Here is an 18,020-nt window from a genome sequence, read left to right on the forward strand (position 1 = left end):
ACTGGCCGCGAGTATAGCCAAATATAGTCCAGTCCATAAGTAATGCGTAGCTGACTGCAACTGAGACCGCAAAATTTGCGCGCAGCCAACCGACTTGTAACAACGATGTAGTTGTTTGTTTCAACCAAATATGAAGTTTAAATGACCGTAAAGATAATGAAATTTCCTTTACCGTCTCGTGAAATGTGTTGCCATTTGCGCCGAATGGTGCCATATAATATTATATTATAATAACCGTGTTACATCCACATTGTCCTTTATTTTTTTATTTTGGCAGAATAGGGAATAAAATAACCAGAGGTAGACTGTTAAATGTCGTCTGCGTGAGACAGTCTGACTTATTTCGGTGAGGAAAAAGGAGATTTTTAGTAATGTGGACTGATCATTTTATTGCTATCAAAAGTGATAATTCTTGGTGAATTTATCACGATGGTCTCACTGACCTGACCTTATGCTAATCTTATCATACTCATACTGGTGCTCCGCCAGCGTAAACCGTTAGCGCAAGCAGGTGCACCATTGTTGTCCATAAAAAACTTATTTCGGCAGCCAAGCAGCTTTATAAGCTGTATTACAGTTGTAGGGGGCGATTAGGTAGTGAAATTACAGGATAAGAGAAATGACATCTTAGTGCTCTGGAACGATAACGAATGAATGGTATAACGGGTGTCACATGATGACGTGTTGCCCGTAGTAGGGCTGTCATGAATATTGGTGATGGTTACGGCTTACTATCAGGTAAGACGTCCGGCTGTTTGTTATTCCAATTAAAAAAAAACTGACCCTATTTTAACATAATTAAATACAGCGTACATTTGAGGACAGATAAAGAGAATAGCAACAGAAAAAGTAAAATTTCTTGCCAGTTCCATTAATTGAAGGAGTCATAATACTCGATGGTACTATTAAATATAGTAACAAAAATTGAAATGCTTAAGTATGAAAGACTGTTTTTAAATAGTGTGCCAATTTACACTTCTTTACGTAGTATAAAATGAAGTCACTTCCGCTGTCTGTTGGCTTAGATCTATTAAACTATATATTTTAATTATACGATTTTAATGCAATTTTTACCAATGGATAGAGTAATTCAAAAGAAAAGTTTATAAACCGGGACTGATAGCTAGTTATGTTATAAATAATTAATTACTGATAGTTTAAAAGTACCTGTAAATAGAGACATCACCTAAACTCATTCATAATTTAAAGATCATGTTTTCCCTTAATATTCTATACATCTATTTACGCTCAAATCATACTCCCGTTACACTATCCAAGTATTTACGCCTTACAAACTTCGATTTACCACAAATTGTATACAATTCATTCATATTATAATTCTAAAGAAATGATAATAACAGCACACGTCCAAGCATCAAAGCGTTTCTTGAATATACGAGTATATTTGACAAGTGTCATATGTAGAGAGATATTCTGTATACACGACGCTCGCGGTATTGTAGGATCAACATCAAAATCACTGAATAAAGCAGTAACTGAGACTTTCTTTAGTGACAGTGTCATTGAGATGTGGGTATATTCGAGTTTCGTGCGGGATGTCCATTTCGTTCAATATCATGTTTAGTAGCAATATTACTTTTCTATTTCGGTCCCACATATTATATTACATAGTAGCTATTTGTTATGTCATTTGGAGAATGGGTTTATATTCAATTTTGTCTTTTTTATGATATTGGAATGCCGCTTACAAATTGCTGAGGCCCCTGATAATAATAATAATAATAATAAAACCAGCAATAGCTGAGAAAAAATAAAGAATAATAATAATAATAATAATGTTGCCATCTCCTCTCCTTAAGAGGGGTGATGAGAATTTTTGGGAAAAAAATAATAATAATAATAATATCAGGACAATTCACACTGCGCCATCTAGACCCAAGTTAAGCTAGCTAAAGCATGTGTTATAGATACTAGATAACTAATATCAATACATACATATTTTTTTTTCGTAAATACATACATATTATAACATAGACACCCAGACTGATACAAACAACCAGACTCATGAATACAAATGTTTGTGCCGTGCGATAAATCGAATCCGCGGCCATCGGAAGTAGGGCGGTGTGTTCAACTGTTAGACCACCGAGACCGTCATAGGCGGTAAGTTGTTATTTCGCCTACATACATATACAATATATATTTTATATTGTATATGTATGTAGCATTTTGCAGATGTCAATTTCATTACTTAATGGATTTGTATCCGTAACAAAATAATACAAATCCATTCAGTAATATATGAATAGCAACACGCAAGTTTGTCGCTTAATCTTTTTGTACCTAGTCTGCATTCCGAAAGAGTAATAAAATAAAAAAAAATACTATTCAAAAATGCTTATATTAAGTTTATTTGAATTAGAATTTTTTTTGTTTCTATTTGACTTGTATTGAATTGTATTACGAACACTTAAATAGACTATATAGTAATTAAAAACCAGACGAAGTAGCGATAAACTCCTAGTAAAAATATACCAATTGCAAAAGCATTTAGTAGTATGTTGAGTCATATACTAAACTATTTTGCGAACTTATATTATATTTAAAAGAACAAATATAATACAATCGGATGTGATAACAGTCATTCAACAAAACTATCGTGATACTGTCTATTATGCTCACTTATCCGGCGGATATCCGGATTTCCGGTCGATTATAAGGATATCAGTTAACTGGATAAACTTTTAGACACTGTTCGTTTTGATATTTCAAAACGTCATGGAATATAAAAGAAAAGAAGATTATAATTAGGGGTTTTTAGCTCATTTAAAGAAGGCAATAGCATATTATTAATTCTTCATCCATCCTCGTCAAATGGCCTCCTCCGTCTTTCGCCAACCTCCTCTATCCACGGCTGTTTGCATTAAATCTTTTTCTGCATTATTCTTCTACTTTATGTCATCAGCCCTTTTTTTTCTATACTGTCTATTATGCTCACTTATTCCGCGGATATCCGGATTTCCGGTCGGTTATAAGGATATCAGTTAACTGGATAAACTTTTAGACACTTCTACATTATTCTTTATGTCCTCAGTCCATCTTTTTTCTATCTTCCTACTCTTATTTTGTTTGTCGGGCCCGGCCATTTTGTTGTTGGAATAGTCCATCTCTTTTCTTTATGTCGTGCCCTGCTCAGTTCCATTTTCATTTTAAAGTAAACTGGAGAGCATCTGCAATATTCTTGCATCTAAGAGAAAGCCATATTAAAAGTATTGATGAATGTTTGTTAGTCTTTCACGCAAAAACTACTAAACGAATTTTGATGAAACTTTACAGTAATATAGCTCATACATTAGAATAACACATAGGCTATAATTTCAAAAGATATTATGTAAATTGGGCGATATATAATGATAAATGTGATGCAGACGAAGTCGCACGTGGCAGCATGTTAATTAACCTTTTCTTTTTGTCCACAGTGCCTATGACGCAGGTGATAGCTGTGGCTGGAGAACCGGTGTACTTGCCGTGTGACATCAGCACGCAAGACGAAATAGACGCCGTCTTACTTGTCCTATGGTACAGGGAAGATCTCGGTACACCTATATATAGGTAAATATTATTTATTAATTATTAACATAATCCTAGTATAATTATTTTGCTTTATTGATTAATACTTAAGTACTTCAACGAAGGGACAGAGTTATATATTCATAATTTAGTAAATCCTATTCAATTTGTAAAATATTCTTTGTAGTTTGAAGATAAAAAATAGGGGTTGATGGTAGAAGTGTGAAAATTAGATGAAAATAAAAAAAATGTAAAAAAAAAATTATTAGGGGTAGATAACCCTTATCACTCAAGGATATAAAAAATAGATAATAGTAATTCTCAGACCTAGTGTATATATGCATATAAAATTTCATAAAAATCAGTCAATCTGTTTCGGTGGAGTATGGTAACTAACATTGTAACACGAGAATTTTATATATAAGATTGGACTTAGTATCTTATTTCTCTGTTTATACCCCGTAAGAGGATACTGTCTAATTATAAATAGATATTATAAAAGAAATCTGTTATACTATAAGGAAGTACTTAAGCTTTGAACCGGAAGTTTTATTAAGAGTTTCTCATCGGCGCAACATCCTCCTGTTCATTGGGAATATTCCATAAACACAGCATCGGCTAAATACGGTCTTTGAATTACCTTGTCGTCATTTGGTCTAAGTGACAAGCAACAGTTATGTAAGCGTTTTTATTATATTGCATGTAAATAGAAATAATACATATTGTTTTATTTCTTAAACTAAAATATAATATGATATAATAAAAAAAAATTGCAAATATAACGTTTTGTATTGTATATAATTTTTTTGTAAAAAAGTAGTTTAACTTTATATATTATAGATAGAAATACAATTGTAGAAATAAGATGAGAATAAGAATAAAATGTATGCAAGTATTTCTAAATTTTCATGTTAAACGTTAAAATACTCAACAGTTTTTAAATTTGATGCTCATTTGACTTTTTGGAGCCAATTCTAGCAGTTTGTAAATGTAGAACATTTTAGAAAAGTTAGTTTAAGTTATCATTATTAATTGTGAAATTAAATGACATATAATAATAGAAAGATTCCTTCTCTAATGTTAAATAATAATTTTCTTACTTACGCATCTGAACATACACTATTGTTTTGTATAGGTATATATTTAATTGTATGTGTATGTATGTATATGTACGATTATATTTTTCATATTTATAAATATTGAGTATATGTGTAATTTTTTATTTAATATTATATATTATATATAATTATTGACTAGTATATAATCTTTGTTATTATTATTATTTTAAATGGTATACCTACATTTTATTTATTATTTTTTTTTAATGCACTGCCCACATAGATCTATGTTTGCCCAATGGTTGACTGGGAGACAATACCTCATGGTGTTAAGTCCACCATATGCATCTATATTTGTGCATAAAAGATTTAATAAATAAAAAATTAAATAAATAATACAATAAAAAAAACAATCTACTGAAAACCAGTTTTGTGACACAATTTTACTATTGTTGCATCATAAAATGTGTTTGTCTCCTCATTCAAAGACTTTAATATTGGGTTTCATTCCATCATTTTTTTTAGGTTGATCTTTGATATAAGTGTATCAATCTATATAAAATATAGAAGTGTTGTTTTATTACATTGCAAAATGCGATATTGATCTGTGGATATGTGCTTTATATTTTTGTGCTCTTATGACATGCACCAAACTCATTCACCTACTCGACAAATCTTCAGAACATTTCAAACAAGACGCGACTCGAAACTTGGCGAAGCCTGAACTTAAATCAGTTTATTTGATTTACTTCAATAAGCTTTTTAAAGTTATATCGGGTAATGTCAATAAATATATTGTGACCTTTTAATTTATTCCGTAAGAAATCCAACAAATACCGTTTGTGTTATATTAATTAACATTGTTATACTTTCATTGTTTCAAAAATATATTTTACTAGCTGTGCCCATGGTTTCACCTGAGTGAAATTTATAGCCTATATGCTATTCTGATATATAAGGTATATTACTATAAAGTTTCATCAAAATCCGTTCAGTAGTTTTTGCGTAAAAGAGTAACAAACATCCATCCATACTCACAAACTTTCAGGTTATTAAAATAATAAAACTAATCTTTTACCAGTAGTACAATGTCCTCTGCTTGGGTATACTGCCTTATTACTTTTTCATCTTACTAGCTTACTGTGCACTGGTTTGAACTGTGAGATGACAGCAAAATAATAGAGTATAGAGGAATGCTTGACGGGTAACACGTGAGTCACGTGGCCACGTGATGTCAATGGCACTGATCATGTCTAAACATATAGACTATCGATCAGCTTGAGTTCAAAAACAGTTAGATTACAAAATTTTATAAAATTGTAATTTATATATTATTAGAATTAGAATACCCGATGGAAAGTGGTACTACTTCAAGCACCTACTTGGTGCTTGAAACGTAGACCTGCGTAGACGACTTTACAGAGTTAACCACGGTAAAGTTAAATAAAAAAAATGTGCGAAAATGAGAGTTTGAATGGGAAATTGGTCCATCACGCCTGCAGCGACTTTACAACCCCGCTGCAGGCGTTATGAGGGGGTTTGTGGGGTACTTACCCCCTAAAAACCACTACTGTCTACACTAACCGTATACACTAGTGAGGCACCACAGTGGAGTATGATATAATGAGTATGAAGTCAGGACAGTTAGCTCATCGTAGTGATTTCATCGAAAACTCATTACTATTGTTACCATGTGGAGATCAAACCAATAGGGTATATTGTTGGTAATATCCCCAATATTAATAGTACCTCTAAGTTGCTTTAGTTATAACAATTAAACTAATGAAATGTTACTTTAAACAGCGTAGATGCGAGGGAACGCGACTTCGGTGTCGCCGAACGATGGTCAGATGAAAGCGTCTTCGCATCCAGAGCCTACTTTCTGCCAGAGAGGAAGCCTGCAGAACTGGGCGTAGACAGGGTTAAAGCATCAGACCAAGGAGTCTACAGATGTAGGGTGGACTTCAAACAAGCGCAAACAAGAAATTCACGGGTCAATCTCACAGTCATTGGTAAGTTGTTTTAGTTAAAAGGACTATTATTGAAATAAGGTTATAATTAACTTTATAACAAGAAACAAATAATGAGTTAGTACAAACCCTGTACCTAATTGATGCTCTAATTTGTTATTGTTACATTATTGATCCACAGATAACAATCCCTGCTTCTGTTAATTTGTTCTATTAGTATTAATACTGTTAGTATTAGTAGCGTATTCTTACTAACAAATGGACCGTCAGCTTGTTCGTCATTTTATAAGAAATAATTATGTACAAGTATATAAATATTATATACATGTAAAGTACATACATATTTGAATTTACATCCACTGATAAATTGAAAACGTATAACCAGACTAAAACCCAATTATTCAAACAAACTAATAACTTGAACTGAATCAATAACTAATTATGCTGGAATATCCGAAACCTAGCTGTTATACATTAATAATAATGAAGTAATGAAACTCAAACACGAGTATTAATCAATTATTAATTATTACGTATGCAAATAGTAAATTAAAGTCATATATATATATACGAACTACAATCGTACATACCAACCAAAATGTGTAGGTATCGTTACATAGTATAAAACAAAGTCACTGTCGCTGTCTGTCCCTATGTATGCTTAAATCTTTAAAACTACGCAACCTATTTTGAAGCTATTTTTTTAATAGATAGAGTTACTCAAGAGGAATGTATATATAATACATGTACACCCGTGCGATGCCGGGGCGAGTAGGTAGTAATTAATATTTTAAATTTAATAGAAATGTGACATCTATACACTTACTATATACTGAGACAATCAGGAACTAATGAAAGCAACTCTATACTGAGAGCATGGTCATAGTCTAATGATTTAATCTTCTAACTTCCAACCAGACGGTCGTGAATTCAAATACCAATAGGCATCAAAATAAAAGTTGTGTTTAAAATAAAAAAAAAAAATTCTGATTCTCCGATGATGATCCCAGGAAATGTTAATAACAAACCAAAAATTATGAGTGACGCAGAAGATATGCCACTTGTCACGTTGGAGTCAGATATGCTGTTTATGATGTTATTTAAATACAATTTTGTAAATGTCAATTAACTAAGACAGAAAAATTTATTTCATTAAAAGTTTTTATGAATTTTTTTTTCTTTATTTTTCATTAAAAGTTTTTAAGAGTTCTTTTAAATAATTTCATGTTAAGCTGTGTCGTGTTACAAGTGAAGTATATTACAAAACTGAAACTTTTGATTGTTTGGTTGAACATATAGCTAATCATAGAAATTACTGAAAAAATTCTTTAGTGTTATGATATGAATAAAAGACCTTTTATCGTGGATGCTGGCTATACAACAATAAGGTAGGACCACAGCTTAAATGAAAAATATTCTAAAAACGGGAAAAATTTAATTTATATTTGTTTTAAAATTATATTTACATATTACAGAGCTATTACTGAAAAGTTCCTTTAGGGTTATAATATATATGTTATACTTTTATCATAGAAGGTAGGCTATACAATAATATACCACGACTAATAAAAACAGAGATTCAATGACAACTGTTCTAAAACGGGGAAAATGTAACGCTAGCTAAGTTGCACAGGTACAACTAATTATATTTTATGATGATTATGACGGCCTCGATGGGCTAGCGGTCTAGCACTCCGCATTACTACCGATTGCGGGTTCGATTCCTCGCACGGTGCAAACGTTTGTATTCATGAGTGTGATTGTTTGTATCAATTTGGGTATTTTCTATATACACCATGTATGTATTTAGAAAAAAAACTAACTATTTATATCAGTCGTCAAAGAGGTAAATACTACCCATAAGACAAACTCTGCTTACCGTAGGACTAGATGGCGCTGTGTTAATTGCCCATGGTTATTTATTTATTATAAAGGTATTAAAAACAAGTTTTTATACCGGTCCCGTATACAACATTCTGATCATAAAATAAATAAATGCGTGATAAATTTCAATAGATATGTTCCAATAAAACAAAATTGTGTATGCTTATAATCCTGCTTTACTTTTCAATTGGAGAAAAATTAACATGCGAGTGAAAGGCGCAACGTAATCCGCTTAGGGAAATACAAGCAGAGCTTACGGAGAGCTATTGAATTTTGATGTTCATGTTATTAATTTCACGTAAATACATACATTGTGTATATATGAAAATACGGGAAATATAATCTGTAGTCTTTGAAGCGTATCTGATTTTATACTTAAATTTAGGTACATATGTTTGTGTTTCTTCGTTTGCATCATACTTACTTGACTATATTTCGCCCAATTTACATTTTTTTTTTTTTTATTTAGCCTATATGTTATTCTGATGTATGAACTATATTACTGTGAAATTTCATCAAAATCCGTTCCGTAGTTTTTGCGTGAAAGAGTAACAAACATCCATCCACCACAAACGCGTTTATAATATTAGTCAGATAATCAGTTATATGCCTAGTATCGTTTAGCCGTAACCTAATTAGTACATAATTATATTATAAGTGTTAGAGAATTTATGATGTTCATAAGTTCTCTGAAATATTTTTCAACCATAAAAGCAGGAAATATTGCAACTGTCATTTTATTAAATGTGTTTCCTTATAACTTTTGTCTACATAACTCGATTTTGATATTTGTTTTTTTGTTTAAAAGCTCATACTTTTCGTGGGGTCGCATATACATTTGATTAAGATCTGTTAAGTATTTTTTCTAAGTTATCCTTAATAATGCAGTTCTTTTTGATGTCTATTATTTTTTATATAAGCATACAATAATAATTATTTGCAAAATATAATTGTAATAGAATACAATGTAATCATAAAGTTAGAAAAAATAACGCAGTTATTAAAATAAATATTACAACATTCAGCTTATCGCATTACTTTAAAATTGTTGAGCGATGCAATCAGTAGCTTGCGAAATATATTGTATTTCTAAAAAAAATATTTATGTATATAAATTATTTATTTTTTATTTACATACTTATGGTTTTTTCAATTTTTCAAATCTATGCAGTGATTTCGGATATTTACTTTACCTAGTAATAAAAGAAAGAAGAAAGAAAAATATGAAGTTATTACTTACCTAGTTGTAAAATCTTTCTTATACTAGTTTAGACACAAATGGAACTGAAAGTAGTTCTATGTTCCAAATTATATATAATACAATTATATCAACATATATAAACAAACACACGGGAGAAACTTCTCGTATATCTGCAGATCCAGAAATGCATTGCACTGAATAAGATTACACAAAGCTAGATGCACAAAGTGTATGACTCTTGGACCGAACACAAAGGCTCCTTTATTACTGTACACTTGAATCCATTATTAGGGATACATTTGTAGGAAATAGTATTGTCGGGATCTGTAACTGCTTTTATAATAGAATAGAATAGAATTTATAAACGTAATTCCATATATTTGTATAATCTAATACATACTCATATTAGAAAAGGTCTTATCTTTGCTCTCAGTAAATAAACTGGAAGTGATGAAGTAGGGGATGAAAGTTTGTACTCAGTCCCTGTTATGAAGGGTACAGCGGGCGTTATTTATGGCTATGATTACTACTTAAAAGCAGACAGTCAGTTTTTTTAATTTTGAGTTCGTTTGAGTTCTCGTAGTTCTTATAGTTTTAGTTGGAGTTCTAGTAGGTAACTAAAATTAAAAGTGATATTAGGATATAATTTTGAATTCTAACGACCAAGAGAGTTTTTATGTATGTTGCATTTGTAACTGTAATTTCAATAAAAGGTTTTATTCATACCTTCATTTATTAAACATATGTTATTATATATGTAATATGCTGAAGCTCACTGCCATCCTTACTAATATTATAAATGCGAAGTAGTTTTGTCTGTCTGTCTCGCTTTCACGTCAAAACTACAGAACTGATTTAAATTAAATTTGGTTCACAGATAGTCTAGTACCTGAGAAAGGGATAGGCTACTTTTAATACGAAAAAGGGTTCTACAGGGTTGATAGGGGAGATGAAAGGTTGTATGGGAGTATCGTCATTTTTAAAGCTAAAAGCTTAAAACCTATTTTCAGGCTGTTGATTAAATATAAAAAAAAAACTGACATTCAGGATTTCTAATAAAATTACCACTAAGGGGGTAGAATAGGGGGGAAAGTTTGTATGGAAATTCGACGAAGTCGCGGCCACAGCTAGTATAGTATAAAGATTATCTAGAAAACTCCTACTATTATAATCTACAAACACAAAACCATCATAAAAGCATAATTGATAGATGCTATAAAATTAATTCGGCGCTTTGCAATTTCCTTATTGGCGTAATAGCAATTTATTATGAATAATTTATGACCTAATATTTATATAAGATCCTTATAGAACGACATTAGGACGATTTGTATTTCTCTACTGATGATGCTAAAGAAGCTACGTGTTATTAGATAGATCAATTGCAGTAGATTACTTTATGTTCTTTTGTATTGGAACATGAAAATCAGGCAAATATTATCTTTTGTATACTCCAAACTTTCGAGATTTAGCGGTTTAGCACATCGCCTTACTTGCGGTAGTCGTAGAATCGATTCCTCGTATTGTACAAACATTTGTATTCATGAGTATGATTGTTTGTCCATCCGGTATTGGTCATACATATGTTATTTATGTATGTACAAAATATGTTTATATCAGTTGTCTAATACCCATTACAGAAGCTTACCTTAGCTTGAGACTAGATGGATCTGTGTGACTTGTCCTAGGAAATACATATAAGGTTAAAAAATTATATAATTAATATTTTTGGGCTAAAAAAACCGTATTGACTCCTGATTGACCTCATTTTTTACTTAGATCACGAAATTGGTTTAATTTAGGTCTGAAAACCTAACTGATGTCAGCAATTTTTTTATAAAATACATTATTTAGCCCGTGTTTATACCTAATGCATTACCGCTCCTGAGCATGAAGGTGCCATAAAACCGTAAAAACTTCGAAATACTTCATCATGTATACCAGATTACTACCAAATCTATTATCACACACGAGCTTCTGTTTCAATTTATTAACGCAGAAATTCCATTCCTAATAAAATACATTATAAAGTTTATATTAATTTTGCACGCACGTGTAAACTGAAGATAGCTATAATACAAGAGTGAAGTAGGCACGTTCCATGATATTTATGCTTCAGCCTGAAGCCTTTGTATGTTTTTATCGTCAAAGAAGTATCTTGTCCCTCAGTTATCTCAAACGAGAATGTATGATATAACTTGCTTTTGTTTTTTATCGGATGAAGAAAGGAGGTCTAATAATAGTTGCAGATTGTTGGGAGACAAGATTGTTAGTAATAGGGTTTTTTTCGAACTATTCTAACGCTGGTCGTAGCTGGTCTTTAGGATGTCATAGGGTAAAACTAGGGCTAATGCAGAGGATGCTCCAAACCCGTGGGAAAACTTATGAGGCGGGTAGAGGCCGACTCTTAGAAGTTTCGAACCTCCTTTCAGGTCGATGTAACTTCAATGTCAGTTAGACCAAGACAGGGAATCAATCGATAGGTTACTGGTGGTGCCAGTATTAAGCAGCTGGATATACTGGGGGTTGAGTACGCAAGATGGTGTATGGTAGTGTATTCAGGACTAGTTACCCCATTACTAACCAATTATCATATCAGCTCAACCTTCATAGTCATTCCACTTGGAGACTATAGTGGTTTATCCTACGCTGTTGTCAACGCCTATCTTTACTAGTGTCCTGCTAAATTCCATTAGCGCTGTCGAAAACACCATTATTACTACTAGTTGCTAGTGATGCACCATGTCAGGTTCTTGTCCACTCTGATTGCGGTCCCTTCTGAAAACTGGTTATTTCCAGATGATTTGTCCACTATGACCTGACTAATCTGACTTCATCCTATCATCCTCCACTAGTGCCCCGCCAACTTAAACTATACCATTATGATATATATATGACTAACACGAAAATGTGTCCATCTGCTAGTTATCTTAATGAAATTTGAAGGGAATACAGATTGTATTATCAGAACTTAAGCTATTTCAACTAAAAAAATGTTAGTCTCGAGTAACAGCTTATTCATAAATAAATACTTGTAGTTTATAATAAACTAGTTGGTCCATCTACGTCTGTCGTTCTTCGTCGTCACATTTTCCTCGTTTTTGCAAGATTTTTTTATTGCAGCTCCACTCTTATGGATCATAACATAATGTTACAAGCCTTTCTTAATAAATGGACTATACAACAATAAAGGAATTTTGTAAATAGACTTATTTAGTAGTATTAGTAGTATTGCCAGAACAACAAAAATTTAACTCTTTATGATATTGGTATGAACATATATTATATTAATTTTACTGTGTTTATATGTACTCAAGAACCTGCGAATATTATTACTACCAAAAAAAATATTTAAGAAACTCTACCAATCATAATCTAATCGATCCCAAATTTCTTCTTGAACTTACAATATTCCCATTAAATTTGCTAAGCCCTTGTTGGGTTTTAGTCCAAAACTCAATATGATGACTTTTCAAATTAATTTCGCATAATATCCCATTCCTACAATCTCGATTTCTAAGGGTTTACAATATCTTGTATCGATTTTGCGTCGACAATCCAATTTTATAAGGAGAAGCATTTAATTAAAATGTTCAAGATTTTCAAGAGGATTGTCGTGTAACCAAAACCTGTTAAACGTAACATCTCTATCGATTTCACATTTAACCCCTTGCTAATATTGTACAGCTATCTAGAAGCCATTTATATATGTATATTGAATTGCCTTGATGGTCTAGTGATTTAACAAACGTTTTTAGTTCCAATAGTTCGACGACCTCGGTAGTCTAGCGGTCTAGCACACCGCTTTACGTCCAATGGTCGCGGGTTCGATTCCTCGCACGGCACAAACATTTGTATTCATGACTATTATTGTTTGTGTCGGTCTGGGTGTTTTCTATGTATATTATGTATGTATTTACGAAAAAAAAATCTATGTACTTGTATCAGTTATCTAGTACCCGTAACACAAGCTTTAGATAGCTTAACTCGGGTCTAGATGGCGCTGTGTGAATTGTTATTAGATTATTATTATTATTGTAGTTGCCAGTTCGATTTCCCTCACGCTAGAACTGAATATTATGTATGTACATTACATAAGTCTTTACAAATGTGTTGTTTTTAGCAGTTGTTTAGTACACAACAGAAGTTCTGCTTAGCTTGACAATAGATGGCGCTGAGTGAATTATCTAGGGTTATTATTATTTTTAACTAGCTGACTGCTCAACTTCGTCTACATCACACTTATTTCACTTTCATCATTATATGTCGTCCAATTTACATAATCTATTTTTAAAATATAGTCTATGTGTTATTTTAATGTATAAGCTTTATTACTGAAAAGTGTCATCAAAATCTGTTTAGTAGTTATTGCGTCAAAGAGTAACAATCATCCTTTTTTGTATCCATCCATACTAACAAACTTTTGCGTTTATAATATCAGTAAAATTACTTGTATCTAAATAAATAATATAGGTTTATATGTAATTTAAAAAGATACGATAAATTTTGTATAGTAAGTAAGAGGTATATGCAATACAATAAAAACTTACACTCACGATTATTATCTGTACCAACGTGGAAAGAATACAGCGGAGAAAAAATCCACTCAAATTACCCTTCCCCAATTTTACTGATCGAAATGATAATAGCAAATCCGGGCTACATCAGGGCTATCAGTAATGAGTTCCGTATAATTTCATGGGCCTTGTTCTTATTAATTTCTGCAAAGACCTCTAATTCCATTGAAATTTAACTGCATTTCAAATTAAACATATAATATTTTTGTAGAAATAATGTATACTCATTCATTCACAGTTTAAGAGCGACTCTCTTGTCGGTGGAGCTCTTGCCACTTTTCACAATATTCCACCATACTCTTTAAACGTTGATAAATATATGCTCTTTAAATGTATACAAATATTATAAAATCAAAAGTTAAACTAAAAACTGTCTATTTGTTTGTTTACACGGCTAAACGGCTGAACGAATCTTTATGAAATTTAATATGAAGCTAGATTATAAGGCGATGGCAAACATAGGCTATATTTAATCCCTCTCAGATTCGAACTCAAGTTTAAACTCAAAACTTACATATAAATGAAATATATATATAAGTTTTGAGTTTATACCTTTTGTATACTTTTACTATATAATTTATCGTACAATAAAGTAGCACAAAGAAACCTTTGATGTTTTTAAACTAGTGGTTACCCAATGTTCGAAATTCGACCATAATTAAATTAAAAGTTTCAACATTAGGAACATTATATTGTCAAATACTATATATACTTCTATGTATATGTAATCATTTTTTAGTTAATTTATTTTAATGCATAATTTAAGAGTTCAGAATAAAAAAATATATTATTATTCTGAACTCCTTCTCTCTTTCAATAAACAATAAGTATGTGAGAAATTTCACTCTTCCGTCTGCGCAATTTTAGTCAAAAGGTGCACAAAGTTTTTGCTTCACGTTTTAATTAATATATAATAATAATTATTTAAATTTTGTCAACAGTACCACCTAGCAAGATGGTGATCATTGATGATAGAGGAGACGTCAAGCAGGCCATCGTCGGTCCTTATGTAGAAGGAGATACCTTCACGCTCAAATGCGATGTGTCAGGAGGTAATCAGTTTATTATTATATAGGTGTATATTAAGTGTACTATATATACGTTTCTTTTATTTAATGTTCGTAATTATAATATTCCACTTATGTACTCAGAACTCTTGTACTGCTATTATCCGCAAAATATTTCCACTGTCACTGCATTAGGTTGACTGGAAGAGATCTCTACCAAAAATAAGCCCACTTTGCTCACATTTTTAAAAACGATGTTATATTATATTATATATGTAACTACAATAAAGATTATATATTATTATTCATATTATATTCATTAATATGATTGAATACCATACCCACTGATAAAGTTTAAAAGCTTTACGAATATAATTAAAGAGTAAATATTACTAATCATTTTATATCATAATTTATATTTTGCAAAATTCGCCGTATACTTTAAGCCTTACAAAACTTTTTCGAGCGAAAAAGACACACAAACAAAATTATCCTTTTTTTTTATATTAAACAGAAAGTGACAGACAATAAACCCCTCGAAGTTTAGCCCATAAATTAATACATTTAACACCCTCATTATGTAGGTACAATGACACAGAAATTGTACTTACAGTAAAAACTCCGGTGAACCCTTTTCATCCTGTTTTATATTCAAAATGGCCTTCAACAAATTATGTATCGTGAGAGGGAAATTAATTAATTTTCAGCAGAGCGAATTTATTACGGTGGCCAGCCTCCCACAGTCGGCCTGTAACCTAATTTGTATATCTAACGCATATCTGTCATGATAAATCTAATTAGTACCTATTTTTTAATAAAATATTGAATTCTATAACTTTTGGATTGACTTTTCAGTCTTACTATCTCTATATAGTATAAAATCTTAATATAGTATAAAATGAATTCGCTTTCGCTGTTTGTTCGCTTAGAAATTTTAAAGTATGCAACAGATTTTATTTCAGTTTTTAGCTATAGATATGAATGATTCAAGACGAGGGTTTCAATATATATTACATGTATATCCGTCTAAAGGTGGGACTAGCTAGTAAATTATGAACAAATTCTGTCATTCAATTTGTAAAGATGTTTTTATAAGAACTTATTTTAGATCAACATTACACTCGGAGTACGCTTAATGCTCTGTGTATTTTTTTTACGACAGGGTATAGGCTATTATTACTCTGTGCTAAAGAGACATGTAGCACATCGAACTACATACATCTATTGTGTTGTTCCTTTTTTAAAGTTCTGTAGCGATAGTTTTATTTCCTCAGAATAGAATGTATTTTCCAAAGGAGATATTTCATTTATATATGAGTGGGATACAATCACTATACAACGTATATAGTACAACAGTAAGTATCTTCAGGATGCTATTCGAGCTGCCCCGTTACTGCAGCGCTTCAGGCATTTGCGGAGTCTCGAACAGATAGTTTTGCTCTATTCATACGCAAAAAGACTGCATCTCTGTTAAACCGAGTACGTGGACCAATCACGACGATTTGGTGTAAAGTACGATAGCAGTGTCTTGAGAGCTATGAGAAATAAACTGCATTTGCTTTGAAAAGTTGCATAGACTTCAATATAATTACATTTTTTTATTAAGTTACTCTGTCTCCAATACATTTGGATATTGTTATTTGATTACATATATAATTATTATTATAAAACATCTTAATAATTTATATTCATAAATATGATTTCCTATCTATATTATATATGTATGTTCAAAAAAAGAAACTAAGTATTTATATAAGTAGTCTAGTACTAATAATACAAGCTCTGCATATCGTGGAACTAGATGGTCCTGAGTGGATTGTTCAGGGATGTTATTTGTTATTGTTATATTGAGACTTTAAAACTTTATTTATATGCAGGTCGTCCGAGACCATGGGTGAAATGGTTCAGGGATGAAGTGGAAACAGATACCCCATCGACGGCGTTGTCAGGGAACGGCGTGCGAGGCGTCATCAGGGTCGGCCCTCTGACCAGAGCGGATGTGCGCGCGGCCCTCACTTGTAGAGCATCCAACCATCCTCGGGCACATCCTATAGAAACTACACTAACATTGGATATGAATTGTAAGTAATAGATTAAAGTAGAAATAGTATTGTGGCATGATAGATAGAGAAAACGTTTATTTTGTTTAATGTTGCCAACATTAAAAAAACACATATAATACGTAAAATAAAAAAGAAAAAACATAGAAACTTTTTCATATCTATTAAATATTTTAAAATTTTGCATGCCTAAAGAGGCAAAATACAATGGGATATTATATTCTACAATGACAACTAAAGTATGCCTATGTTTATAGCAATTTTTTTTTTTATTTGATATTCATACCAGTCCTTTCATCCTCAGAATGTAGCAAAGTGGCTGTAACAGGTTGCCGACAGATTATTTATATTCCTTCTCCAATATCATAAGGAAATATGTGGCAGATTCTAATGCTAACATTACAAAAAAATAATATTAAATTTTTGAATGAAAACTAATAAATTATTATCTACTTTTACAAAGTTTCTGTCAAACAAGATCCTAAGTGGCTGCAACTAAAGGACTTTGACGACTCGAGACGCTGGTTAGAACTCCTCGACTGTAACTATTCCTGTCGTGGTACACTCAGCTTCATATTTATTCATTTATTATATAAGTTGTCTTGCTTTTATTTACTCCAAAAAAAAAGACGACTGGGTAATAAAATAATTGAATAATTTCCATCCAATATTTTAATCAGAAAATGCTGCCAATATATCTTTATATGGAGAACAATTTTTGTAAAGATTGTG

The 18,020-nt window shown here is 31.5% G+C and overlaps 1 protein-coding gene across 1 annotated transcript in view; it reads left to right on the forward strand.

Moving 5' to 3' along the window:
* The first annotated feature begins 704 nt into the window (after positions 1-704).
* The window catches only part of LOC131851733 (hemicentin-2), a 41,644-nt gene continuing 24,328 nt past the window's right edge, over positions 705-18,020 (forward strand). The window contains exons 1-5 of the mRNA XM_059202276.1: positions 705-738; positions 3,441-3,573; positions 6,393-6,601; positions 15,163-15,273; positions 17,106-17,309. Coding sequence (XP_059058259.1) covers positions 705-738; positions 3,441-3,573; positions 6,393-6,601; positions 15,163-15,273; positions 17,106-17,309 — 691 coding nt within the window. The remainder of the gene's footprint in view (positions 739-3,440; positions 3,574-6,392; positions 6,602-15,162; positions 15,274-17,105; positions 17,310-18,020) is intronic.

This window comes from Achroia grisella, unplaced genomic scaffold, assembly GCF_030625045.1.
Source record: "Achroia grisella isolate CSIRO2021 unplaced genomic scaffold, CSIRO_AGI_Agris_v1 utg807, whole genome shotgun sequence".
Taxonomy (NCBI): Eukaryota; Metazoa; Arthropoda; class Insecta; order Lepidoptera; family Pyralidae; genus Achroia; species Achroia grisella.